General features: G+C 38.9%; 1 protein-coding gene across 1 annotated transcript in view; it reads left to right on the top strand.

Moving 5' to 3' along the window:
• Positions 1-2745: 2745 nt before the first annotated feature.
• Tmed10 (transmembrane p24 trafficking protein 10) overlaps positions 2746-27005 on the top strand; it is a 37748-nt gene continuing 13488 nt past the window's right edge. The window contains exons 1-2 of the mRNA XM_047539594.1: positions 2746-3026; positions 21475-21586. Coding sequence (XP_047395550.1) covers positions 2802-3026; positions 21475-21586 — 337 coding nt within the window. The 5' untranslated portion in view covers positions 2746-2801. The remainder of the gene's footprint in view (positions 3027-21474; positions 21587-27005) is intronic.

Below are 27005 nucleotides of genomic sequence, written 5' to 3'. Positions count from 1 at the left end.
GACAGGAAGTGTGGGAGGTCAGGGGTTAGGAAGAAGAGAGAAGAAAGGACTTGATACAGCTCAGTAGTAGAGCGCTGGCATGGGTGAGGCCCTGGAGTCAATCCCCAGTAATGGGGGGAAAAGAAGGAGAAGAAGAAGAACAGGAGGAAGGGGAGGAGGAGGAGAAAGGACTTGAGAGTTGGGACATCGGAAAATAACTCAATTTCTCCAAGTTTCAGTTTAGTCATCTGTAAAATAAGGAATAAAAACGGGCACAGTGGTGCACTCCTGGAATCCCAGCTACCCTGGAACCTGTCTCAAAATAAAAAAAAACAAAGAGGGTTGGGATGTAGTCGAGAAATAGAGCACCCCTGGGTTCAATCCCAGTACTAGGATGTGGGTGAGGAATAATAACGCCTTCCTGAGGAAGGCGTAGGCATTTGTCACTTCTCAGTTAAGGGATTTGGGGTAGTGACAAATAGTGTTTGAGCTGTTCTGAACTTTCTTCTGAACTAGGCCTTTGTTTGAACTTTCATGTGTGTGCATTGTCCAGGTTTAGCAAGAATCCTGCTAAGGGGCTGGGTATGGTGGCTCACACCTGTAATCCCAGCGACTCAGCCAGTTGAGGCTGGAGGATTGCAAGTTCAAAGTCAATCTCAGCAATTTAGGGGGGCCATCAACAACTTTGCGAGACCCTATCTCAAAAAAAAAAAAAAAAAAAAAAATCCTGCTAAGTCAGTTTAGCCAGAATCTCCTCTCACCCGTGATATTGCCTCTTAGTAATTTTTCACCCACTGACTCCCATTCTGATCCTTGGCTAAAAATTTCTATTTTTCCTTGTATTTGAAGTTGAGACTGATGTCTCTTCCCACTACAAAAACCCTTTATAGCAGTCCCATATGTATCAATCTCCACAGTCCCCATGAAAAAAGAAAGTCTGCTTTTCTGTTCTCTATGAAGTGTCATGAGTATTTTTTTTAACAGTACAAAAGCTCTTTGACTTCTCAGAATGTCAGTTTCTTCATCTGTAAATTAAAAAGACTTGTCCAGATTATTTCAGTGGTTTTGAAAATATCAAATGAGATCATTAAAATATGTGAAAATATTTTAAAATGCATAATCTATTAGGTAAACATAAGATGAAAACACAAAACACATACACAGGTATTTTATGGGTTGCAAATTTCTTGCTAATGGTAAGCAGAGCCCCAGAACTTCAAGTAAACAATGATTTAAATAACTGTTTGTACTGAATCCCTGCACCGCAGGGAAAAGGCCAATGCAAATTATCAGGATGTACTCAGGAGACTAGTACTCTTATCTTAGATCAGGGATAAAACAATCAAACTAAATGTTCCTAAGTGGACACCCCATAAAATAATTATTATATGGCATTTGTCAAATTTTAAAATGTTTAACAGCTCCTTTATGTTTGTTCTTGTTTTGTTTGTGGGACTTCAGTTCCAGGAAAAGAACTAGGTGGACTGAAAGGACTTATAAAAAAAGAACAATCATTTGAATTACCAAGGGCAGACAGTTCACCTTCTGGGTATTTCTGCTGATACACAATACATATTAATCAAAGTAGATAACGATTACAATCAGAGGTTATTGTATATTTCTTTTTCTTTTTACTTTTTAAAAGAGGTGGGGGGTCTCACTGTGTTGCCCACGCTAGCCTTGAACTCCTAGGCTTAAGAATTCCTCCTGTCTCAGCCACCCGAGTACCTGGCACTACCTGTGCATGCCACCAGGCTGAGTTTGTTCTACTTGTTTTTCGTCATGTGTTCTTCAGCTCTTAATATGTGATAGCATTTCAATAATAGTCTGTTAAGTCAATAAACATGTTAGCATACATACAGAGTATAGTGTCTGGCACACAGTAGGTACTCAATAAATATCTGTTAAAAGAGTGTATGAATAATTACCATGTGAATTTGCTTACTATACTAGCCTATTTGATCTATAAAGGGTGCATTTGAAATTGGCACTACTTGCCTCCCCTGACAATGCTAATCTGGTAAATTTTATGCCCATTTCTCAGAATGATCCAACACGGTGTTTTATTGTTTAAATACAAAATTAAAATTTGGTTAGAGTGTAACCTATAATAGTAAACGCTCAATGTTTGCTCAATAAGTAAGATGCATACTCAGAAAGCCAAACTGTTGCTCCAGCTCAAACACCCCGCTCGGGGCCATGAACTGGACGCCCGCCAGCTCACACTTATCTCGTGATCTCTACACCTTCTTCTTCAAGATTCTATCCTACACTCGTTCATAGACAAATGAAAATAACCTTTTGAAATTTTCCTCCCAAGTGCCTCAATGTCCCAGCTGTCACCAGGGCATCAAAGCTTTTGGGGGGGGGCGGGGTGACAGTTTCATTCTCCGCCTCCGTCAGGCGCGCCTAGGCGGCGAGTGGGCGGGCTCAGCCAAGGGCCTTGTGGCTGTTCCCTATTGGAGTTTGGTTGCTATGGTGTCGCCGACCTTAAAACTCGAGGTACAACTTCCGGAGGGTCAAAGAGAATTAGTTCCAGGGCTGCCCGCAGTTGCCATGGCCGACTCAGTTGTCACTAATCTCAACAAAAATAAAACGTCTGCAGTAGGTTTCCAGGAAATCTTATTTAATCATTTGAACTCGTGATTATGACATAGTATCCCAGCTTTTCTCCCCTTCCAAAATATTTGCTATATATTTTTCGATTATTGGCCAGTCTCCAAAATGGCGCCGATGGCATCTCTAGGTCAGAGGTGAGTCACGTGATCCCTCCCGGTTCCGGCGTGGTAGAGGCCCCGGGTGGCGAACAAGTCTCCGGCACCATGTCTGGTTTGTCTGGCCCAATATCCCAGCGTGGCCCTCGCCCGTTGGCGCTGCTGTTTGCGTTCCTGCTCGGCCCCAGCTCGGTCCTCGCCATCTCTTTCCATCTGCCCGTTAACTCCCGCAAGTGTCTCCGCGAGGAGATCCACAAGGACCTGCTAGTGACGGGCGCCTACGAGATCGCCGACCAGTCTGGGGGCGCTGGCGGCCTGCGCACCCACCTCAAGGTGGGCACTGGGTGGCACGGGGCTGGAGGGAAACCGAAGGCGCGCGTGGGCGAGGGGAGGCCTAGTCGGGGCGTCTGGCTAGCAGAGGCCGGGGTTGACCTGGCCTTTCCCCGAGCGCGAAGGTCGCGCGGTGGGGACCGCCCCTTCACCCCGCTCGTTGGCGTTCGCGGGGCGGGGCCGGCGACCGAGCCGGGGAGCCCTTAGAAGGCTGGCGAGGCCTTGGCGGAGGAGGTGGCTGGCGAGTTCGGGCGACCTCGATTTGGGGTCGCTTTCAGGGCCCTATACCTTTGGCTCTCAGGTGCCTTGAGACGTAGCTCGGTTCTCCAAAGAAGTCAGGATGCCGGGGATTTGTGGGGGATTGGCCTCACCCGACACCACGGTACCTCCGGGGAAATATTGGCGACCACAAATCTTACCGCGATTAATAAAATGTTATTTATTGAGCATCTGCTGTGTCACTGCCCGTGCTGCTCTGCCTTCGTTACCATGAGTTAGTTTGCACATCACCTTGTGAAGCAGGTGGACACTGTTAGCTCCTTTTACAAATGAGGAAACAGGCTCAGGTAGATTAAGCCGGTGTTACAGATGGACTTGCTTCTTAGTTTAGTAGTCGGGTATGTTGAGAAAGTGCTGCCGTCTCCTCCCCTTGTCTTTAATTTGTAATTTCTGGAATTGATTAAAGTCCATTGTTGGCCACAAAAGTCTTTTTTATTTGATATTCCGAGCCTGGACTCTCAGCTGTATTCGTGGTTAGTGAGAGCTGCTTCCCATAATGTCATTTTGATCTCGTTTTACAGTGAAGAGTGGCCTGGTTTGGTTTTTGAATCTTGAATATAGTTCGAAATCAGTTAGGATATGATTGTGTTTTTGGTGATTTTACTCATTCACCATAAAAACAATGGCAGTTTTTTTTTTTAACAGGATGGGGCTGTTCTTGGTCAAAAAGGAAGAAAGGTTTTTACTTTCTAACATCTTCAGCTATAATAACGCCATAGTTTAAGATATTGGAAGACATTTGATAAAGTAGTTTATATGGTGTTTGGGAGATATAAACTATTATCAGGACCCATCCTTTTTATTATTTTCTTTGGGTAGTAAACTCTGTCACCCCAGAAAGCAGTGATGGCAAATTTTTAGAGGCAAAAACAGGGTTTTGGAGGTCATGCTTCTGGCTCTTCAAAGGATGTAGTTCATCAAATAAATTGGAGCAATGAAAGAGACCTTGCTGTCATCTCCTCTTTTTTTTTTTTTTTTTTTTTTTTAATGTTTTAAACCTCTTCAATGACTTGCTCATCTAATAATTTAAATTTTCCAACATGCTTTGTAGTGCTTTTCATTTTCTGTTTCTAAAGCTTTTTATATTGCCACTTCCCACAGAGATACCCTGAGCAATACCCTAAACTCTTTGTTGTCTATCTTTTTTGTAACTACTCATGTTTATGCCTTGTCTTCCTTATTTAACTGTTAGTATCCTGTGGGCAGGAATTATTTTCATGTTCACGTTTTCTAGAGTGCAAATACATTGCCTTGCTTTTAGTAAGCATTACAAAAAGGCCCATAGTACAGCCTTGTGGGAATTACATCTAGATCTAAGGCTGCTGAAGGGACCTCAGCAACAGGACTTTGTGCATCTGCACACTAGCATTTCACCATCTCTCAGTTACTCTGATGTATCTGCTGTGTTTTTTTGCTCCTAACCAGTTTAATTGGACTACTGGGGTCCTAAACCCAAATGCCAAGTAGGTAACAAAGGAATGAGTTGGGCCAGATATTTAAAAAAAGAAAGAAAGAAAGAAAATCCAACAGCAGTGATGATAAATGGAGGATAATAAGCATGTGGGTGCTTTTGTCATATCTCATTTTTCAAAAGAATTCAGAAACCTAGATTTTGATACAAAAGCTCCTGACTTAAATGTCACTAGTTCAAGTTGGTTTTAGCATTTTCAGGTTTTCAGGGTTACATAGTATAGTGAGTCCACATTTATACCTCTTACCCAGATTCAGCAGTTATCAGGATCCATGCACGTTTTATCTTCAGTGCTTTCCCTTTATTATTTTATGTTAAATTATTTTAAAGTAAATCTCAGATATTGTGGTATTTCAGTTCTACAAACTTCAGCATAAATCTCTTTAAAAGTATGAACATAACCACAGTATTATGATTATAATCACACCTCACAAAATGAACATTGAAACTGGGCGCAGTGGAGTGCAATTGAGTTTGGAGCCAGCCTGGGCAACATAGCAAGCCCCTGTCTCTTCAAAAAGAATTGAGGCTAAGGAGGAAGGATCACTTGAGTCCACAAGTTCAAGACCAGCCTGGACAACATAGTGAGAACCCCCCACACTTTTTTTTTTTTTTTTTAAATAATTCCTTAATACTATCCAATACCTAGTACATGTTAACATTTTCTCACTTGTTTCCAAAAATATCTATTTAAAAAATTAATTCGTAACTGGGTGAATTGGCACGTGCCTACAATTCGAGCTACTTCCGAGGAAGGAGGAGGATGGCAAGTTCCAGGCCAGCCTGGGCAATTTAGCAAGACCCTGTCTCAAAAAAAAAGGGCTCAAATGTAGCTCCGTGACAAGGCACCCATGGATTCAATCCCTAGTACTGCAAAAGAAAATGATGTCTCAAGTCTCCTTAATCTAGGGCAGTCCACTCTTCCCTCACCTCCTTTTTTTTTTTTTTTTTTTTTTAAATAAAGCTTGCAGTTATATTATTGAAGTCAGTTGTCCTTAAAGAATGTTCCACATTTTGGATTTGTCTTGTTTTCTTCCTTGATGTATCATTTAGCCAATCCAGCCCCCTATAAATGTTATAAAGATATAATTAGATTCAGTTTTATCATTTTGGTAAGGGTACTTATGGTTGGTGCTGTGTGTTTCTTGTGGCATTGTAATAGGAATACCAGTACTTTTTGTGCCACTTGGTGCTGCTAAGATTGATCAGTAGATCCAGATGTGTATAATTGGCCTCCTGCATAATAGATTGCTGCCCTGGCTAACAGACATTTATCCTAACAGGTCTGAAGTCAGAATTCCTAAAACCCAAGTTGTCAGCAGGGCTGTGTTCCTTCTGGAGAATCACTTTCCTTGCCTCGTCCACCTTCTTGAGGCCACCTACACTCTTTGACTCTTGGTTCATGATTCCTCCTCCTTCACAGCCAGTAGCATAGTATTGTCAATCTTTCACTGTTCTCTTTTCCTCCTTTGAAGCCTCCCTTCCTCCTTCCCTGCTTCCATCTTCTCCTGCCTCACGTTTTTTCTTATAAGGACCCTTGTGATAGCCCTCCCACCCGAAAACCATTAATTTAATCATATCTGCAAAATCCATTTTGCCATATAAAATACATTTTCACAGGTTCTGGAGATTAGGATGTCAACATCTTAGAAGGGATCATTTTTCTGCCTGCCCGATTGGTAACAGCCTGAAGCCTCCATTGTAAAGTTTGCTGTTAATCTTTCACTTAAGAATCCACTGGTGACTAGTGTGAATTTATTCATTAAGGTTACAAAATAATTATTTTTCTAATTCTGTTATTCCATACTTATTTACTGGAATTATTCTTAAGAAATTTGTGAAGACAAGTTGATTATGTACATATGGTTTAAAAAATTTGGTACAACAATATTAAGGAATACCAGGCAGCTCTTTAAAAACAATGAAGTATATCTACCCAACCTGGCATGTATAGAAATCCAGAATCTACTATAAAGAAACAAAAATAGATTATAAAGCAGTATGTGTAGTGTGATTGCATTTTTAAAAATGGTCTCAATGTGTATTCAAACAAACATGTCACTGTGTGCCTGAAAACATCTGATTAGACAGCAGCAAATGGTTGATGGTGGTTAACTCCATGGAGTGGAAGTGGAGAAGAGGGTGGCAGGACACTTTAAACTGTAGAGGGCATGTAAAGTGAAAAATACCAAAGATGTTTTTAAACTCAGTATGGCTAACAGAGTACACTCATTTTATTTGTGAAATAAGATACCATTGTATATATTTCTGTAATTTAAAAAAAAAAAGACCATTTGATTACCCTGAAATTTACAAGTCACGTAGGCAGGATAAATGTAGAATTTATACTTTATCTTTGACAATTTTCAGGATAAGGAATTGTAATTTCCAGTGTGAATCAGTGAGGGATTTGGGTTTTGTTTTCTTATCTTTTTTTTTTTCTTTAAGTATTTTACTGAATTCTTTATTGTTTTGATTCTTAGAATCTTTGTGTTTTATTCAGTTGCCTCTGTTAAAAAAAAAAGTTAAATTGTTCCTTTTGCTCCTTCTTATTGGTTTCTGTATCCTTTTGAGACAACCCATTAGTTTTGATAGCTTCCTCATTTTCTGGCACAATAGGGTACCCTATGATTATCTTTTTCGTTTGGCGGTACTGGGAATTGAACCGAGGGCCTCACAAATGCTAGGCAAAGACTCTACCACTTAGCCATATTGCTTTTAAATTTCATTCTGAGACAGGGTCTCACTAAGTTACCCAGGTTTTGAATCCTTGAATTTGGGACCCTCCTGCCTCAACCTCCTAATAACTGGATTTGTAGACATACACCATTGCCACACCCAGCCCCTAGCCTCATCTTACATATATCCATCCCCAGACACTAGAAGGTCTATTCCCCCAGTGAGTCCTGGTTCCTTTTTATAGGGAATGATATTTAGAGACCACAGACTGGATGTCATTTTTAAAGTTGTAACATATTGTGCAGGCCACAAAACACATTAGTGGGCTACATCCAGTCCTTTAGCATAATTTGTGACCATTTCATTTATCTATTCACTTCTGCTTTTTATTCTATTTGACCTCTTGGCTCAGACTCTGCCTCAAGGATTCTCTCAGTACATCATTTCAGCTTCAGACATATAATTCTGAACAGAAGAGTTCCTTTTTATATGCCAGGCCATGTTCTAGGTCTAAGCCTATGGATTGTCTCCTCTTTCGTCACATGTCCAAAGCAGCTGTGCTTTGAGTTAAGGTAGAAGAAATGAGAACTTCTGGTAGTGCTAAACCCATCTAGCGGAAGTTGGCATTTGGTGGTTGCTCCAAGAGGCAGTCTCTTAGAGGATATCTGTGGATATAGTGACTGGATTTACCTGACCAACTCATTTTTCCTGCCTACGAGTGTCTTAATGTCTAGTGAATGCATTTACATTATTGTATCTGTGTTACACTTCTGTGTTTATCCCTCTCTTCCAAAAGACTGTAAATTCCTTAAGTGGAGATTCTGTCCCTCCCATACCGGCAGTGTATGTATCTAATACAGGGCCTGCCTCTAGGTAGAACGTCAACAGAAGGAAAGAGGCATTGTCCTTGCCTCTTCTCTGATCTTTCCCTCTTCCTCTTTTCTCTTACTTCTGTCATGCTGTGGTCTTATTGAACACGTTGCAGTTCTTTGAATATAATGTTGTTTTAACCTGAATTAGTCTTTGCTTTTATGTACTTCCTGTGTGCTTCCATTACATCCTGTTAGATGTGGCACTTTTTCTGCAGTATGGCGCTTACGTTATGAACTCCTTAATGTCTTATCCGTCATTGTGTCTTCAGTTTAACTAACATTCACATTGGTTGGGTTTTTGTGGGAGGGGCTGGTACTGGGGATTGAACCCAGGGCCTTCTGCATGCCAGGCAAGTGTGCTGCCATTGAGCCACATCCTGAGCTCTTTTTATTTTATAAGGTGTCCAGGCTGCTTCAAACTGCAATCCCCTGCCCCAGCCTCCTGAGTAGTCAGGAGTGCAGCGGTGCTCCACTCCACCCAGTTTATGGTCTTATTAAAGCCCTGCGGTACAGTGAAAAGAGCCCGGAATAGACTCCGATAGATTTGGGTTCAAATCCTAGCAGTTCTGCTACTTAAAGGATGTGTGGTCTTGGGGGAATTACTTAACCTCTTTCCTGTGATCTTTATGTGTAAGGTGGTGATGATAGAGCTCAAATAATTGTTAGAGGACTGAGGTAAATAGGTTTTCTATTGTGCAGGACACATTATGGAACTTTACAGATGTGAATACTTTTTGTTTTCCTCTGTTGAATAAAATTTGAATTGCTCATCTGACACAGGTCATTGAAGTGACCAGATATGAAATTTAAAAAAAAAATGTATTCCCTTCTTCCCATATGATATTTTAATGAAAAAAATTTCAAGCATTTTGTTTGTGAGTCTTCCATTTATTCAACAAATATTTATTTAATATTTACTATGTGCCAGACCTGGCTGGGAATTGGGAATGAATAGGGGACAAGGTTCTTGAACTTTAGTGGGGAGCAAAGACAAAAAGCTTAAAAAGAGGGAAAATAAAAAACCAAAAACACAACTTCAGGTAGTGAAAAGCCAGGTGACTGGGGTAGGGAATGATTGACCGGGTAAAGAGCATTTGAGTAGTTAGGGAGATCCTCTGAACATAGAGACAAATGATGGAAAATGATGGGAGGGCTTTTGCTGCAAAGATTGCTGCTTCAGACCTGTCAGAGATGCATTTCATATTGAGGTTTCCAACTGTGTCTACCCCGTGCCTCTTTTCCTTACTCTTCATAAAATGAGGTTAAGTTGGGTTCAATATTATCAGCTATAAAGATTTTGCTGCACAAAATTGAAGCAGGAAGTATCAAATTGTCATTCATCCTTAATGTGGAAGTTACCCCATCACATCAGGTAGATAATAAAGCCTTCTGTAGGAACTCAGAATCAGCTTTCTTAATTTTGAATTTGAAAAACTTCATTTTCATCATGTGCAGTGGCGTACGCCTATAATTCCAGCGACTTGGGAGGCCGAGGCAGAAGGATCATAAGTTCAAAACCAGCCTCATCAATTTAGTGGGACCCTAAAGCAAATTAGAGAGACCCCGCCTCTAAATAAAATATGAAAAAGGACTGGGGATGTGGTCCAGTGAATAAGTGCCCCTGGGTTCAATCTCTGGTACCAAACCAAACTAAACAAAACAAAAAAATGCATTTTCATTAGGACTAGGTGATACCTGAATAGTAGTAAACCACTACTGTTTCTTACTTAGAATCCTGGTTAATAGTGGAATATGGAGATGAGTTAATTTTAAGGCCTGACACAAGTTGTATGAGGGTGATTTGTACCTTAGAAATAGATTACAGAAAAGTTGGAAAGAGTTATTATAATCATTATCATAAAGGAAAGAAAAGGCCAATGGTAATAATTTAAATAATTTATCATCTTCTAACTAATTATTCAGACTAGGTTTTTTTCCTCATTGTCATTTCAGAAGTGTTAATACTAATTAACAATTCTTTTGCTAATTATGAGTTTTTAAATTTGGATATTATGCCCAGTTACTGCCTTAGTCCTTCCCAGTGATCTTAAAGACAAACAGATCATTTGAAAAAATCAGCCTTGAGTCATAGGCCTACCCACAGTTTAAGACTTAAAAATTATGAAGAAGCAAACTAGCAGTTGGGAAGCCATGGCTTATGATTTCTTCCCCCTCACCAAAGCTATATGGAAAGATACTATATATGCTACAGTTTTCAAAGTGGGGATGGTGATTATATTTCAGCTTATTATTACTCAGTATTACTGAGGGCTTTTCTATATTGAAGATGAGAAAAAATGGGATGCTTCTTGCTCATTTTTCAAAATAGCTATCCTTGGGCCAGGTGCATTGTACCCATCTGTAACCCCAGCAACTGAGGAGCTGAGGCAGGAGGATCACAAGCTCAAGGACAAACCTGGGCAACTTAGTAAGATCCTGTCTCAAAAAGAAAAAGACTGGGAATGTCACTCCATGGTAGAGAGCCCCTGGTTCAATCCCTCAAACCTGCCTCCCCCCACCCCGCCTGCAATGTATCTGTCTTTTTTATCAATGACTGCCATGGGGACCCCTATGCAGGCTGATCTCTTTTTATTGGGAGAAAAATACAGTCTTTCCAAGTTTATATTTAATGTGACTATTGTCCAGTGGAATAGATAGTTCAGTACTTAACATTTTATTGAGTTAAAATCTAGGGTGTTTTGCGTTTTTGTTTTGTTTTGTTTTTGTTTTTGTTTTTTGTTTTTGTCTTATATAAAAAATTTCTAGCTTTAGCTAGGCAGTGGTACAAGCCTATAATTTCAGCTACTCTGGAGACTGAGGCAAGAGGATGATGATTTGGAGGACAGCCTGCGCAATATTGTGAGACTTAGTCTCAAACAAGCAAATTCTAGCTTTTAATTAAAACCTGACCTTGTATTTCCTTGTCTGTAAAGTTAAAGGATTTTACTTCATTTAAACCTTATTCAGTAAATGGTTGTCCACACCTTTCCCTGTTGAATTGATCTAGAGGAGACTACTTTGACTTGAAATTGCTATACCACGTCTTTATGGGAACTTCTGAAGACTCGGTGTAATTTCTAGGAGTGAAACAGACTTATAAGGTAACCTAGAGGGGTGCAGTGACTTCTGTGCTGTTTCTGGTGTGAATTGCTGGCTGGCGGTTGATGCTAAGCTGTGCCCCCATATTCATAACGCAGCCTGGCAGCTGAGACAGTAGAGCCCTCTGTGAAATCAGCCAGCTGGCCCACAGACCAGAATTTGGTCTCCCAAACAAGACTCAAGCTTGAGGGAGGTTGATGTCATCTGCTTTATCCTGTGCCCCCAACCTCATTGTTTAACATAATGTGTGGGAAATCAAGGGACTAGTTGTTAAGAAGAACAAGACTTTGTTTGTGCCTAAAAGGGGTCATGCTGGAGGTTTTTACCGTAAATAACTTTGGAACAGTATGAAAAAAAACATTTGATCTGGCTTCACCCCCACACTAGGGTTGTTAAGGCAGCAACTGGTTTTTCCTTCTCATTCCCTTCCCTTCCCCTTCTCTTTCTCCCCCTTTTCTTCCTTGCCACCCTCCGCTCCTCAGTCAAGCATGACGTATTGCCTGTGTTAAGTTAATGTAGCAAATGCTGATAGAAGCAGGAAGAGAGCATCTATCCATTATCTTACCAGTGCCTGGAAATTTTCCATTTCGGGTTCTCTACACTTGTACAAAAAGCTTCCCAGCCTCTTTGATCATATTTTAGCTTAAGCAATACTTCTGTGCTGTGCTATGTCATTACTGAATTGTGTTAGAAATTTGAAAGAACTTGATGTTGTTAAACTCTGCTTGTGGGCTTTATAAATTTGACTTTATAATTTTGACTTTTTTCTGGGTAAAATCTAGATGTGATCCTTTGATTTCAGGAAGGCAGTTGATAGACTGTACTTGCTCTTGATTGAAAGATCAGGGTAAATTCATTTTATGCCCATTAAATATAATGACTAGGCCATCAGAGTTGTCCATGGTCTTTATTTTGAGATAGAGGGATGACTTGTTGAGCCCTTTTGTTTTTATTTATTTATTTTATTTTATTTTTGCAGTGCTAGGCATAGAATCTAGGGCTTCATGAATGCTAGGCAAGTGTTCTACTGCTGAGTTACTACCCCAAGCCTTGTGGTAGATGTTAGAAAGTGTTTCTGATATTATTTTCCTAGCCTAAAACTCAAGCCTCTTTAGTAAGTTGGTATTCTTTCTGCTTTTCTATATCTTAGGTAATAGGCCTGTTGAATCAAGACTCACTTATGAACTCTCACCAAATAAAACATATACATCCACAACCCTGATCATTACATATGCATACACAGTCCTCCCTCATGTCTCATGTGGATCCTTATGTGGTTATTCCTTATCAGTTGAAAAACCACATGCAGGGAATGCTGGAGACATCTTGGAGTCCTTATAGTAATCCTTTTTGTCAGATGAAAGGATCGAATACTTGCTCTGTTAAGCATTTTATATCCCTTCAGTTTCTAAATCTTGCTGCTGCTTTCTTGAGAATTTACCTTTTTCTGTTTTTCTCTCTGTTTCCATGCAGTAACCATTCAGGCCCTACTCATCCCTGGTCAATAAAGCATACTTTTATCTAGTTTGCTATCTATTAGTACTGTTACATTGAAAGTGTGGTTAAGGACCTAAATGTTTATAGAGTTCTGAGTTATCACTAATGATTATAATAGCAATAATGCTAACAGTTACTCTAATAATAGTAACATCTTATGAGTGCTAGTTATATGACTGACACAGTTCCAGGTCCTCAACTGCATTACGTTTAATAATCGTCACAGTAATCTTCTGATGTACCTACAGCTTTGTCCTTATTTTGCAAATGAGGCACAGAGAGATTAAGGAACAGGCCCAAGACTTTACACCTATTAAATGGCACAGCTGTGATTGGAGCACAGAGTTAGACTCTAGAACCGTCCATTTTAATTACTATGCTATGCTGTCAGAGAGAAGGCTATTGTTTTTGTTTCAGTTCATTTTTATTCCATATCAGAGCTTCTAATTGTCAGAACACTACAAGGTTGTGGTTATTCTTAAATAGTTGTATGCTTAGTATTATTCTACAGATTGATCATAACCTGAAGAATACAAATGTGGGTTGGAGTTGTTTGAAGGAAATTATATCTTCAATCTCTACCAGCTACACCAAAGCTTCAAACTGACTTCTGCTGCTCCCAGCAAAAACGTTGTTATTTGGGGGGGTTTTAAAAGTGAGTCAGAGAAACATATTCTTGGGTGATGGTATGGTGCTAACTCAGCAAATGAAAGCGATCATGCCCTGTGCCAATAGGAAACCAGACTTGCCACCTCCCCTATGGTTCATATGTTATGTTATTTTATTATTTTTTAGGTACTAGAGATTGAACCCAGGGGCAGTCTAGTACTGAGCTCTATCCCCAGTCCTCTCTACTTTTTTATTTTTAATTCTTATTTTTTGGTACTAGGGATTGAACCTAAGGGTGCTTAGCCACTGAACCCCATCCTTAGCCCTTTTTTATTTTTAATTTGGAGACAGGGTCTTACTAAATTGCTTAGGGTCTCACTAAGTTGCTGAGATTGGCCTTGAACTTGGTGTACTCCTGTTTCAACTTCCCAAGTCACTGGGATCACCATACCCTGCTCTTTTTATTTTTTGAGACAGGGTCTTGCTAAATTGCTGAGGGTCTCTCAAAATTGCTGAGGCTGGCCTCAATTTGCAATCCATCTCCTGCCTCAGCCTCCTAAATCACTGGGATTACAGGCATGTACCATCACACGGGGCGCATGTGTCATTTTATGAGAGTAGGTAAAGACTAGTCAATGAACTATTGCATGTACTTCATGAAAGGTATGTGAAAATGCTTGTTGCCTTGCAGAACTCTGAGTAGACTAAATTTGAGACTCTAGAGATGTGTGCATGTGTATTTGTGTTTGATTTCATCTGTCTGGATATTTTGTTTTTGTTACCAGGGATCGAAACCAGAGGAATTCAACAACTGAGGCACATACCCAGCCTGTTTTATTTTTTCTTTTGAGACAGGGTCTTGCTAAGTTGCTTAGTGCTTCACTAATTACTGAGACTGACCTCGAACTTGATGTCCTCCTGCCTTAGCCTCCCAAATTGCTGGGATTATAGGCCTGCACCACCCTACCCAGCTCCCTGGATATTTTTTAAAACTTATTTTAGAATTGTTTGAATTTACAGAAAATAGTGAACATAATATGGTTCCCATTCACCCTGTACCCAATATCCTGTCATTAACTTCTCATATTAGTATGGTACATCAGTCATGGCCAGTGAAACAATCTTGCTACATTATTACTAACTAAATTCCATACTTAATTCAGATTTCCATAGGCTGGGTTTTTTTGTTTGTTTTGGTTTTTGGAAAGTCATTTTTGTGTTGTAGGATCCCATCTTGGATACATTATATTTACTCATATTTCTTTGGGTGCCTCTTAGTTTCTCAGACTTTTCTTGTTTTTGATGACCTTGTGTGTTTGAGGGGTACAAGTATTACAGTATGTTGTAGGTGCTCTCTAATTGGATATGATGATTTTTCTCAAGGTAAGAATGGGTTTTAGGAGGTCAAGTGTCATTTTCATCACATCATGTTAGCATTACTTATCACTGTTTATTTTGACTTTGAGCATCTGGCTAACAGTATTTGTCAGGTTTATCCACTGTGAAGTTATTTTCTTTACTCTGTGTTCTTTGGAAGGAAGTTATTTTGTGCATCCCACACTTAAAGAGTGGGGAGTTACACTTTACCTTGAATATCCAGTATTTATATAAATTGAGAGACTTGTCTCCCATTCCCAACTTATTTATTCAGTCATTTATACCATACTGGTATAAATGTATACTTGGGGTTATAATCCACTACTGCTTTGTTTTGTTGTTAAGTTGTTTCAGCTTTGGCCATTGGGAGCTCTTGGTTAGTTCCTGTGTCTCTTTAACATTTCCACGTTCTTACTTTTTTTTCTTTTGAGCATTTCCTTTCTGGCACTACAAAATGCTCCAGCTCATCTGGTGCATTTCCCACCTCAGCCCTAGCTAGCAGTCCTGGCATCTGCTATTTCTTCAAGGAGTCCTCATTGGAGAGTAAGTCGTACTAAAAACGAAGATCTAGGTGGACAGTAATACTAAGACATCTTTTCCTAGTATCCCCCCCAATACACTTGTAGCAACAAGTGGCCAAAAGTAGGCCCATCCTTCTTGCAGCTTTAGAGTAAGGCTGAATCCAATGAACAGTAGGAGTGGGCTGGGATGGGGAGGAAAGTGGTAGTGGAGGGACAGGAGAGAGAACCAGGGCTTGGGGCTGGTGGTATACTGCCTCCAGGTCCCAGCTGTGCATTAGCCCAGGCCTTTCATCTATACAGAGCCGGTCTGAAACTGTATCTGTATCTTTAGCAAGACCATGTTTGAAAATGACAAGGACCTTCCTGCTAAATTGTTGTTCATGTTAGTTCCAGGAAAATTGTCCCTGAGATAAATTCGTGAGCTTTCATCAGAAAACAAATGATGTGTAACCCAGCTTATTTCTTTTTTTAGTCTTTTAATCTTGGCTTCCAGAAACTTAGAGCCACATTTTATTTATTGTGCAGATATCATTTGTTGACTTCAGACTCTGAAACACTTATTGGTTTCTTCCTTTGTGAACTCTGTTCCTAACTGCTTTATTGGCCTAAGCTACTTCAAGATCCTTGACTGTTTGGTAAAGGAATAGAACTTCAGGAGCAGTACCTGCTTAGGAAATAATTCAAGCCACTGCCTGGAATGGTCCAAGAAAATCTAATTCTAAATGAGTTTATTTTCCCAGTGACCTCTTCTCACTTATTTGACAGTTTCAGTGTGAGTATGCATATAATCTTGACATCATCTACTCTACATATATAATTAACACTTTCCCCCTACTTTTTAAGTTGTGAACCTTGGTTTGCTTTTCTTCAGAAGTGTTATCTAAAAACAAACTCTTATTATTTCCTATTCCTTGATGTCAGGTTTATAGCTGAATATCACCTTTGTTCAATGAAGAACTTCATGATAAATATTGCAGGTATTTTTATTATTAAAAGACTCCTTTAAGGATTTGCTATTATAGTTGAAAGCATCAATCATTTAGCATAGTTTTCTAGTAGAATTTAAGAAGAAAAAATAAAATCTCTCAATTCTTGAAAAAAACAGGTTATCTATCTTTCAAGGTGATCTGTAATCAGAACTTTTTTGTTGTTGTTCGTACTAGGGGTTGAAGTCAGGGGCACCTTACCATCTCCAGCCTTTGTAGTGCCTACAATTGAGCTACATCTGTATCTCCAGCCCTTTTTTTTTTTTTTTTTTTTTGAGCCAGGGTCTTAGTTATTGAAGGTTTTGCTAAATTGCTGAGGCTGACCTCAAACTTAGTATCATCCTGCCTCAGCCTTCCTAGTCACTGGGATTACAGGCATATGCCACCATACTTGGCTATAATCAGAACATTTAATTAAAGGAAATTAAAACCATTATTTAAACCTATTAGACTTTGCCAACTCAGGTTACTCATTGTGTTTGGCCCAGTTTCCTGTTCCCTAATTTTAGCTACTTGCTGGTGTGTGTAATGATGTTGGGGTTAGAGGATATGATTTTTTTTTTTTAACAAATGATTTTGTTCTTAAATAACTGCAAAGTTATATTAACTAGATGGGAACCCTATAGATTTTTTGAAAAATCTTAGGATCCAGTAGTCATATTAGTTAGCCCAACCTAAAAATTCAGTTATCAAGTTACCTGCCTGGATTTCTAAATTATCCAAATTAATACTATCACATAGAGTCAGCTAAAGGTTATAGGGAGTATAAAAATGGGAGGTCCTGAGGGAACCGTGAGCATTGTTGTACACAATTTCTGGGTCAATTCATGCTGATAGAAAACTGCAATGGGTTGGGTCTTTTGCCTTCAGACTCTAGTGATGCATTTAAGTCTTTACCCTAAGGTGAATCACAAATAATTTTCAGATGTCATTGAACAAAGAAAATGGTTCTTCCTTCACTGAAGTTTCTTAGTATAATACAGAAGAGGACAGTTTAAACAATTTTTACTTCTTGTACGTACCAGTAGGAGGTATGGATTGTTCTGGAGTCTTTCAGAAAAACATGGCAGACTTTTAGAGACAGGGTCTCCCTGAGTTGTTTAGGTTCTCACTAAGTTTGCTGAGGCTGACCTTGAGTTCATGATCCTCTGCCTTAACCTTCTGAGCTGCTGGAATTGCAGGCATGTGCCACCATGCCTTGCAATACTTGTTAATTCATTTCACAGAGCACACTATGCAGGATGTTTTTGTTGTTGTTGTTGTTTTGTTTTCCTGTCCTGTGGTTCTGGGGATTAAACCCAGGGCCTTGGGTATGCCAAGCACACACTTTATCACTGAGCTACATTCCCAGCCCAAGGGTTTTTACCAGTGCCTTAATAAGACTTTTACGATCTGCACTTAAGCACCTTTACGATCTAGAGAGATTCTTCTCCTTAAATTTAAAAAGTAATTTTTTTAAAGGACACTTTCAATATCTTAGGAGAAAATAAAGAGATCATAATCTGTTCTTCCAGGAAATAAGGTGGTTGAGCAGATGTGTGCCAAATCTTGTAAACCCTGTTAAATTGAGTTGTTTGTCCTAGGACGATGACCTGATCTCTTTTCTTACCTGAGAGTGGAGATGATAAAATCTATGATGACTGTTCAGTGCTCTAACCTTGATGCCCATTCTCTGCTGTCCTCTACTGGTTTCACTTAACGTTTAAATATTTCTAGCAATCTGTAATTCATGCCTTCTCTCTTAACAGTTAAGCTAGTACAGTGAGCAAGTCTAGAACCTTCTTTTACCCAAATTTGCCTAGGAGAAGTTCTGTGTCGTCTGCAGCTTCATTCATAGGAGCCAAATTCAAATTAGGGGTTTCACATCAGTTGGAATGCAAAAAATCTGTTATTCCTACAGTCTCCATTTTTGAACTTCTTCTTGTTCTTAAGTGTTATCATTGTGCTTTTTGGGGACTGCAGAGCAAGAAGTGATTCTGAGGAAAGGAAGGACGGGAACAACACTGGTGACTACACATTACTTTGGGATTTGATTAGTTCCCAGACTCTTTTGCTTTTAATATGTGTGTGTCCAGGATTCTCAAGTAGTTCTTTTTTATTCTTTTCTTTTAGTTGATTAGTTAGAAAAAATATCTCATGAATAAGAGACCTTTATGAATCTTCGGAGATGACTTTTCCGTGGAAGACTGTTTAGATGTTACTGACTTCAAGTTCTTTACCTTCCCATTGCCTGCTCATCTCTCTAGTGGGGAATGTGGTCTGAAGAGTGTTGTGTACCACTTAAGAAGATTCTCACCTCTCTGATTTGTACTGACTCTGTTATTCTTTCGAGTCTTCTATGTATTCCAACCAAGGCCTTCATATTTGCTATCTTTTGTGTCCTAAATGTCCTTATCCCTCTTCTTCCCTTGATGGAGATTCATCCTTTAGGATTCAGTTCATGTTACTCATTCCAGTGTACACTCACTCTGACCTTCTGTAATCGCATGACACTTGTGCTTCTCTCTCATAGTGTGCTCTTTACATTGCAACAAAGCTGTCTCTTTTTTTTTTTTCTGCTTCACTTTGATATAATTGATAAATAGAAATTATATATATTCAAAGTGTACAATGTGATGTTTTGATATACATTGTGAAGTGATTGCCACAATCAAGTTCATTAATATGTTCCATCACCTTGTACAAATAGCCAGCATATATATGAAAGGTGTCCATCATCATTAATAATCAGGGAAATGCAAATCCAAACTAAAATGAAGCTGTATTGTTTTATATTCTCTATCCTTATTTAGATTCTTAAACTCTTTGAAGATAGAAACTGTCTTACTCATCCTTTTACCCTGTGACCAGCACAGATCAAGTATCGTCAATGTGTGATAAATTAATCAATGATACTGGATGGCAGAAACACTGGACTAATATTAACTGCTGTTATTAGGAAATTTAGAAGATGTGCTATAAAACCCTTTACAATAACACATCTTTCATATTGAATAATGATAATCTTTTTTTAGTTACTAAGAATTTTTTCCAAAATGAAATAACTTTATTACTATATTTGACCAAAAGCAATATATACCTTTGTGGAAAATTAAAAGAAAATATAAAAATATGAAGGGAAATCTTACCATTCAGAATTAACTACTGTTAAAAAGTGCTTTTAGCCAGGCACAGTGGCTCATGCCTGTAATCCCAGTGGCTTGGGAGACAGAGGCAGGAGGATCACGAGTTCAAAGCCAACGTCAGCAACTTAGTGAGGCCCTAAGTGACTCAGCGAGACCCTGTCTCTAAATAAAATGCAATAAAAGGTCTGGGGATGTGACTCAGTTGGTTGAGTGCCCCAGGGTTCAGTCCCCAGTAACCCCCCCCCGCCCCCACCCAAACAAAAAAGTGCTTTTACCCAAGCAGGGTGGCACACACCTGTAATCCCAGCTGCTCGGGAGGCTGAGGCAGGAGGATCTCAGCCTCAGCAATTTAGCAAGGCCTAAGCGACTTAGTGAGACCCTATCTCAAAAAAAAAAGTAAAAGAAGGCCTGGGGATGTGGCTCCATGATTAAGCACCCCTTGGTTTAATGCCCACTTTCAGGAGGAAAAAAAAAAGTGCTTTTAATATATAAGCTTAAATGTGCACTATTCCATTTTTCTTGTTTATAGTTTCACCTATAAAAGATTTTTTGGTTGTTTTTTTTTTTTTCTTTCCTCTTTGGAAGAATTCTGTTTTAACAAATAACATTAGAACATCTAACTTAATTTAATGAAGCCACTGCTTTTATGTTTCACATTACAAAGTAGCTTCCTGTCTTAGATGATGAAATGTGCCTTTTGCTAAGAGCCATGTACTCTTAGCCTGGAACCCAGTCTTTTAAATTACCACATCATACCTTGCTTTATATGTGGCCATCTGCTTAGTAATATATATCACTTCATCTATGCGTATAAGCCATTCTCCCCCCCCCCCAAGGTAGTACTGGGGATTGAAACTAGGGGTGCTGTACCATTGGGCTATACCCCAAGCCATTTTTTATTTTAATTTGAGACAGGGTCTTGCTAAGTTGCTTAGGGCCTCAGCCTCTCAGTGCCACTGGGATTATAGGCATGTGCACCTGTAGGCCATTCTTTAGTAATGGAGCAGTACCTACAAGGAAGGAATAATCATTTGAGAAAGCCAAGAATGTCTCTCTCTCTCTCTCTTTTTTTTTTTTTTTTTTTTTTTGGTGCTGGGGATCGAACCCAGGGCCTTGTGCTTGCAAGGCAAGCACTCTACCAACTAAGCTATCTCCCCAGCTCCTTTTTTAACTTTTTCTATAATGAATTAAAAAAAAAATTTACAGACTGCATTTTTGATTCATTGTACATGAATGGAGTACAACTTTTCATTTCTATGGTTGTACAAGGAAGATTCACACCATTCATGTAATCATACGTGTACATAGGGTAATTATGTCTGTCTCAGTCCACAGGATGTCTCTTTTAGGAGAAACTTTTTGTTTATACCCCATGTCTTGCTCCCACTGTATAGCCATTGACATGAAGTTTGCTGGAATAGATCTCCCAGATGTTTTTCTCCATGCACACCTTCTGTCCCATTCCACATTCTCACCTCTGCCCCATCAGGATTTGTTTTATAGAAGAAATGTGTTTTTATATATCTTTTCCTTCTTGTGTATTCTTTTGATAATTGTCCCTTTCCTTATATGTACCATGTTCCGTTATAGCAAATGATCAAATTCCGCTTTTTATAAAATGTGATTTTTTTTCCCCTAATAAATGCAAGTTATAGCACTAAGACCATTTGCTGGATCAATTTTTGGTAAGGTAAGACATCCTATAGAGGCAACAGAGTTTAGGCTCAAGTGTGGTTAGACTGTTTGATTAACTATCATTTATTATCGTGTTCAGATTTCATGTTCTAATCCAGTCTCACCTTTGGGGATGGTTGAAATATAGTAATGTTGCTAAAGATTATTAACTCTTATATGGATAATGCCTTGTTCTATTACCAGTTTCTATGAATACCCTTCCTGTTATTTGCTCTCTACTCTTACTTATATTTTATTTTAGATCACAGATTCTGCTGGACATATTCTATACTCCAAGGAGGATGCATCCAAGGGGAAGTTTGCTTTTACCACTGAAGATTATGACATGTTTGAAGTATGTTTTGAGAGCAAGGGTAAGTAATCAGAAAACTTTCTTTGAATTGAGCATCTTCTCCAACTCTGTAGTATGCTCTGCTATAGACAGCACTTGATTTCTAGTTTCAATTTGGTTTTCGTTCATTCTAATATGGAGATTTGATGTCTTATGGCCTTTGTAACATCTTCTGAAAGATTGTGTAGATGGAGTAGAAGATTGATGAAGTAGAGCACAGAGGATTTTTAGGGCAATGAAATACCTTGTGAACCAATAACATTTTTCACAGAACTGAAAAAAACAGTCCTAAAATTCATTTGATAGAGCAAAAGATCCAGAATAACAAAAGCAATTCTAATGTCAAAAAAGCAATGCTGGAAGGCATCATGATATCCAACTTCAAATTATATTTCTGAGCTATATTAACAAACACTGTATCATACTAGCATACAACCAACACGCAGAACAATGGAACAGATTAAAAGATACAGACAAAGGCACACAGGTATAGTTATCCAATCCTTGACAAAGGTACCAAAACGTTTATTGGAGAAAAGTCAGCGTTTTACAAATGGAGCTTAGAAAAATGGTTATCCATATGTAGAAGAATGAGATCCTTATCACATCCTGCACAAAAGTCAGCTAAAAATGGATCAAAGACTTAGGAATTATACTTTGCAACTTCTAGAAGAAAATATAGGGTCAACACTTCAACATATAGGCAAAGGCAACAACATCCTCAATAGGACTTCTAAGGTCAGGAAATAATACTAAGAATTAATAAATGGACAACATCAAATTAAAAAGTTTTTGCACAGCAAAGGAAACAATTAAAAATGTGAAGAGTAAGCCTACAAAATGGGAGAAAAATCTTTGTTAGCTACTCATCTTACAGGATTAATATCCAGAATATACAAAGAAAAAAAAATTACTTAACCCAATTAATAAATAGGTGGATGAACTAAACAGGCATTTCTCAAAAGAAGTACAAATGGCCAACAAATATATGAAAAAATTTTCAGTATCTTTAGCAGTTAGCGAAATGCAAAACAAAACTACACTGAGATTTTATCTGTCTGAATGGCAGCCATGAAGAATATAAACAATGGGTCTGGGGAGATAGCTCAGTCGGTAGAGTGCTTGCCTTGCATGCACAAGGTCCTGGGTTCGATCCCCAACACTGCAAAAAAAAAAAAAAAAATACAAACAATAGGGGCCACAGTTTCAGTTGTAGCTCAGTGGTAGAGCAATTGCCTGGCAAGTGTGAGGCCTGGGATTCAAAAATAAATAAATAAAAGTATTGTGTCCATCTATAATTAGAATAAAAATTAAATTAAATTTTAAGAAAAGAATACAAGCATTTATAAATACTGGAAAGGATGTGGAGAAAAAGGAACACTTTTACACCATTGGTGGAATTGTAAATGAGTACAGCCACTATGGAAATCAATATGGAGTTTCCTCAAAAGACTAGGAATGGAACCACCATATGACCCAGCTATACCACTCCTCAGGATTTATTCAGAAGAACTAATATGGGCATATTATAGCAATACATGTATACCCATGTTTATAGTAGTGCAATTCATAATAGCCAAGTTATGGAACTTGATCAGGTGTCTACCAACTGATGAATAAATAAAGAAAATTCAGTATGTATACAAAGTGGAGTTTCATTCAATGATAAGAAATGAAATTATGTCATTTTCAGGAAAATGAATAGAACTTGAAAACATTATTTTCAGCAGAAGTCAAGGGTCATATGCTTTCTTTCATATGTGGAAAAGGGAGAGAAAAAAGGAAAAGAAGGGGATGGGGAATCTCATGAAGATCAAAGGGAGACCAGTACAAAGGAACCAACTGGAGTGAGAAGAGGCAGGATTGGGGAAATAATGAGAAATGATATTGACCAGATTATTATATTGTATGTATGTGTGAATATGAAACAATGAATGCCACCATTATGTATAATTACAATGCACCAATAAAAATATGGGAAAAAAAGATATAAGCCAAAAAAAAAAAAAAAAAAACTTTGTGAAACTGTTGTAGTGGACACATGTTATTATACATTGATCCCAGTGTCACTATTGGAGGGTAAGCCAAAAGGAAACCTAACGTAAACTATGGGCTTTGGGTGATAATGATGTAGTGTGGGGTAGGTGCATGATTTGTAACAGATATACCACTCAGGCAGATGTGGATAATGGGGATGGCTATGCACATGGAGGAGTAAGGGGAATTGGGAAGTCTGTGTACCTTCCTCTCAATTTTGCTCTGAACCTAAAACTACTCTAATAAAATAAAGTTTTAATTAAAAGGGGGAGTATCATTTTCCAGGCAAATGCAGAGATTTACTGGAAGGGTCTTTTTTACAAAGGAGACCGATAAGGCCATGATATCAGCTAAGGGAATAAGCTGACTCTTCTATGCAAGACACTATATGGTCTTAAATTAGACCAGCCAGAGGTTTGTGGTTTTGTGGTTTCACTTAGGCTTGAAAAATCCTAATACTGTGCTGTGACAAACGAGATAATCTGAAGATTCTAGTAGAAAGAATACATCTGATCATTTGAACCAGGTCGGCCTAGGAGCTACTTGTGTTTCAAAGCTTTTTAAATGAAGAAAGAAAGGCAAAAGTTTGTATTACATCTCCTATGGGTAATGTCATAATCAGGATTACACATCAGATTTGGGAGAAGAGATTACTCTGGGTGCCATGTTTTGTTTTGCTTAGAGATTGCTGGTTCAATGCTCAGAAGACATCTGTGATTTAAGACATCTGTGTCTTAGTCTGTTCTTAATATTTTTATGTATTTCTCTTGCTTTCAAATTGATCTTTCTAGTCTATCCAAAAGAAGTTATTTACTGTCTTTTAAACATGCCATACTCATTTCCATTATCTGATCCTTTCTCCATGCTTTGCCTTCTGTCTAGACTATTCTGCTCAAGTCTTGCCTTCAGGTCTTCAAGTACTTCCTTTTCTTTCTTTCATCTTTTTTTTTTTTTTTTTTTTTTTGTACTAGGAATTGAACCCAGAGTCGAAGGCAGTCTACAACTCACCTCTTCCCCTTCTTACCATTCCTTCACAGCTGGGATTACCTGAGCCATTTGTTTTGGCTTAAAATTTTACTGTGCTTTGCTGTTATGTGTATGGATGTCCTAGATCCTCATTGAATTATTTGAAGGCAGATATTATACCTTTTGAAAGTCTCTAGCACAGTTCTAGAACTCCCAGTGAGTTCTCAATGAGGTTCTTTTATTTTTATTTTTTATTTTTTTTTGATACTGAGGAGTAAACCCAGAGATGCTTTACCCCTGAGTCACATCCCCAGACCTTTTTTTTTTTTTTTAACTTTTTTATTTTGAGACAGGATCTCACTAAGTTGCAGACTCTGGCCTTGAACTTGTAATCCTCATGCCTGCCTCAGGCTCCTGAGTTCCTGAGATTACAGGCATGTGCTCAAGGAGTTAATTTTTTATTTGGTACTAGATATAAGCACAAAAGGAGGGGAGACAGACCTCAAGGGATTCAGAGAAGCCTTTATTCCTTCGTGGACTTGGGTGCCATTGGGGCCCATTTTCCAGATGGGAAAAATAGCCGTCAGTTACAGAGGAGATTTTGATTTTATAGGGTACAGTGACATAATTATTAGAAGCTGTGTACGTGCAGTTTTGACTGTCAGGGGCTAGTTGTGCAGGTTAAAACTTTAACTTAGGAGGGTGGTTGTAAAAAGGTTGAAACTCATTGTTCTTTCTCTGGGATCCATTGTTTCCCAGAGTTTCAATGTTTGCTGTGCCTCCATTTAGGGCTAATCTGCGATGGGGGACCGTCTAAGTTTAGGGCCATTGTTATTAGGAAAGGGTGCACTGAGAGAGGTTTAATGTTTGGCCAATTTCCCCTCCCTCCCCTCAAGCCACACTGTCCCTCTGTTTTTTCTGGGGGGCTGTCTTTTAGGAATATTATTTTCCATAACCCTTCACCAGAGATTGAACCCAGGGGTACTCAACCACTGAGCCACATCCCCAACCCTATTTTGTATTTGATTAGAGACAGGGTCTCACTGAATTGCTTAGCACCTTGCTTTTGTTGAGACTAGCTTTGAACTCGTGACCCTCCTGCCTCAGCCTCCCAAGCCACTTGGATTACAGGCTTGAACCACTACACCTGGTGTTCATGAGTAAATTTTGAATTGATTTCAGTCCATTTCAGAAAATCTCCAGTGTCTCTCAGGCAGTAGAGGTTATTACCATTCTCTGTGGCTTTTGTGCTCAAGGACCCCAGTAGTTAAGTGGCACTGTTTTCTAAACCCTCTTACTTTCATAAGGTGGTTTTTAGCTTTTTATAATAGATGAAATCCAAGGAATTTTTGTGAGTGGTTTCCTGGGGCTCTTTGAGTCATTCCCTTTCCTCTCTCACTCAGTGATTTAAGGTTAGATTTTGGGGCTGGGGTTGTGGCTCAGTGGTAGAGCACTCACCTAGTGCATGTGAGGCACTAGGTCTGATCTTCAGCACCACATACAAATAAATAAATAAAATAAAGGTATTATGTCCTTCTACAACTAAAAAAAAAAAATAAATAAAAGGTTAGATTGGGGTGGGGGCAGGACTAGGGATTAAACCCAGAGGCACCTCTACCACTGCCACTCTACCCAGTCCTTTTTTTATTTTGAGACAGAGTCTTCCTAAGTTGCCCAGGCAGGCCTTGAACTTGTTATTCTCTGCCTCAGCCTCTCGAGAAGCTAGGATTTTACAGGCATGTGCCACCGTAGAATTCCTTTTTGATCACACTGAATCAAATTAATTTTTCTAATACAAATGTTGTGTTATTGGCCCTATTATCCCCATAGACATTTTCTTTCTAAGAAATATCCCTGAGAATTGTAATTCCTGTAAGTTTTTTTTTTTTTTCATTCAGCTTTACTAACTCCTTTAAGGATTTAGTGGGAATAGCCTTATAACATTTTTTCATCTATTAAAGTAGGCCTTGCATTGATCAGAATGTTTGACTTAAAATGGAATATTAGATAAAACCTATATTCTTTTCGATACTCAGGTTCGTGTTAAATAATTCAAGCTTAGTGTGTACTCAGTAATCCTGAGTGTGGCCTTCTCTCAAAATTTAACAGGGCTTTCTTTTCAGATAGGGAAATATGCATTTTCAGCCTAAGGTGGTGCCCACTCCCTACTGATCTGTATGCCACTAAATTTCACAGGGTTGTGACTTTTATTTCGAAAAGCCTGTGTGTTTTTTCTTCTCTTATTCTATTCCTCTGTAGTACCAGTAGCGGGATCTTATGTCGTGCCTGCTCAGAGATGTTTGCCAGCAGCATGTTCTCTTTGCTTTCCGGCACCCCACACAGATAGAGGCTTTGTCTGGAATGTTTGTGATTTTAGCCAGAGCCAGGAATTTTCTGCTGCTGAGTAGGGGGAGGAGTTGTGTCTGTTTCCCTCTATT

This window comes from Sciurus carolinensis, chromosome 2, assembly GCF_902686445.1.
Source record: "Sciurus carolinensis chromosome 2, mSciCar1.2, whole genome shotgun sequence".
NCBI classification, from domain to species: Eukaryota; Metazoa; Chordata; class Mammalia; order Rodentia; family Sciuridae; genus Sciurus; species Sciurus carolinensis.
This window is presented reverse-complemented; position numbering and strand designations above follow the sequence as displayed.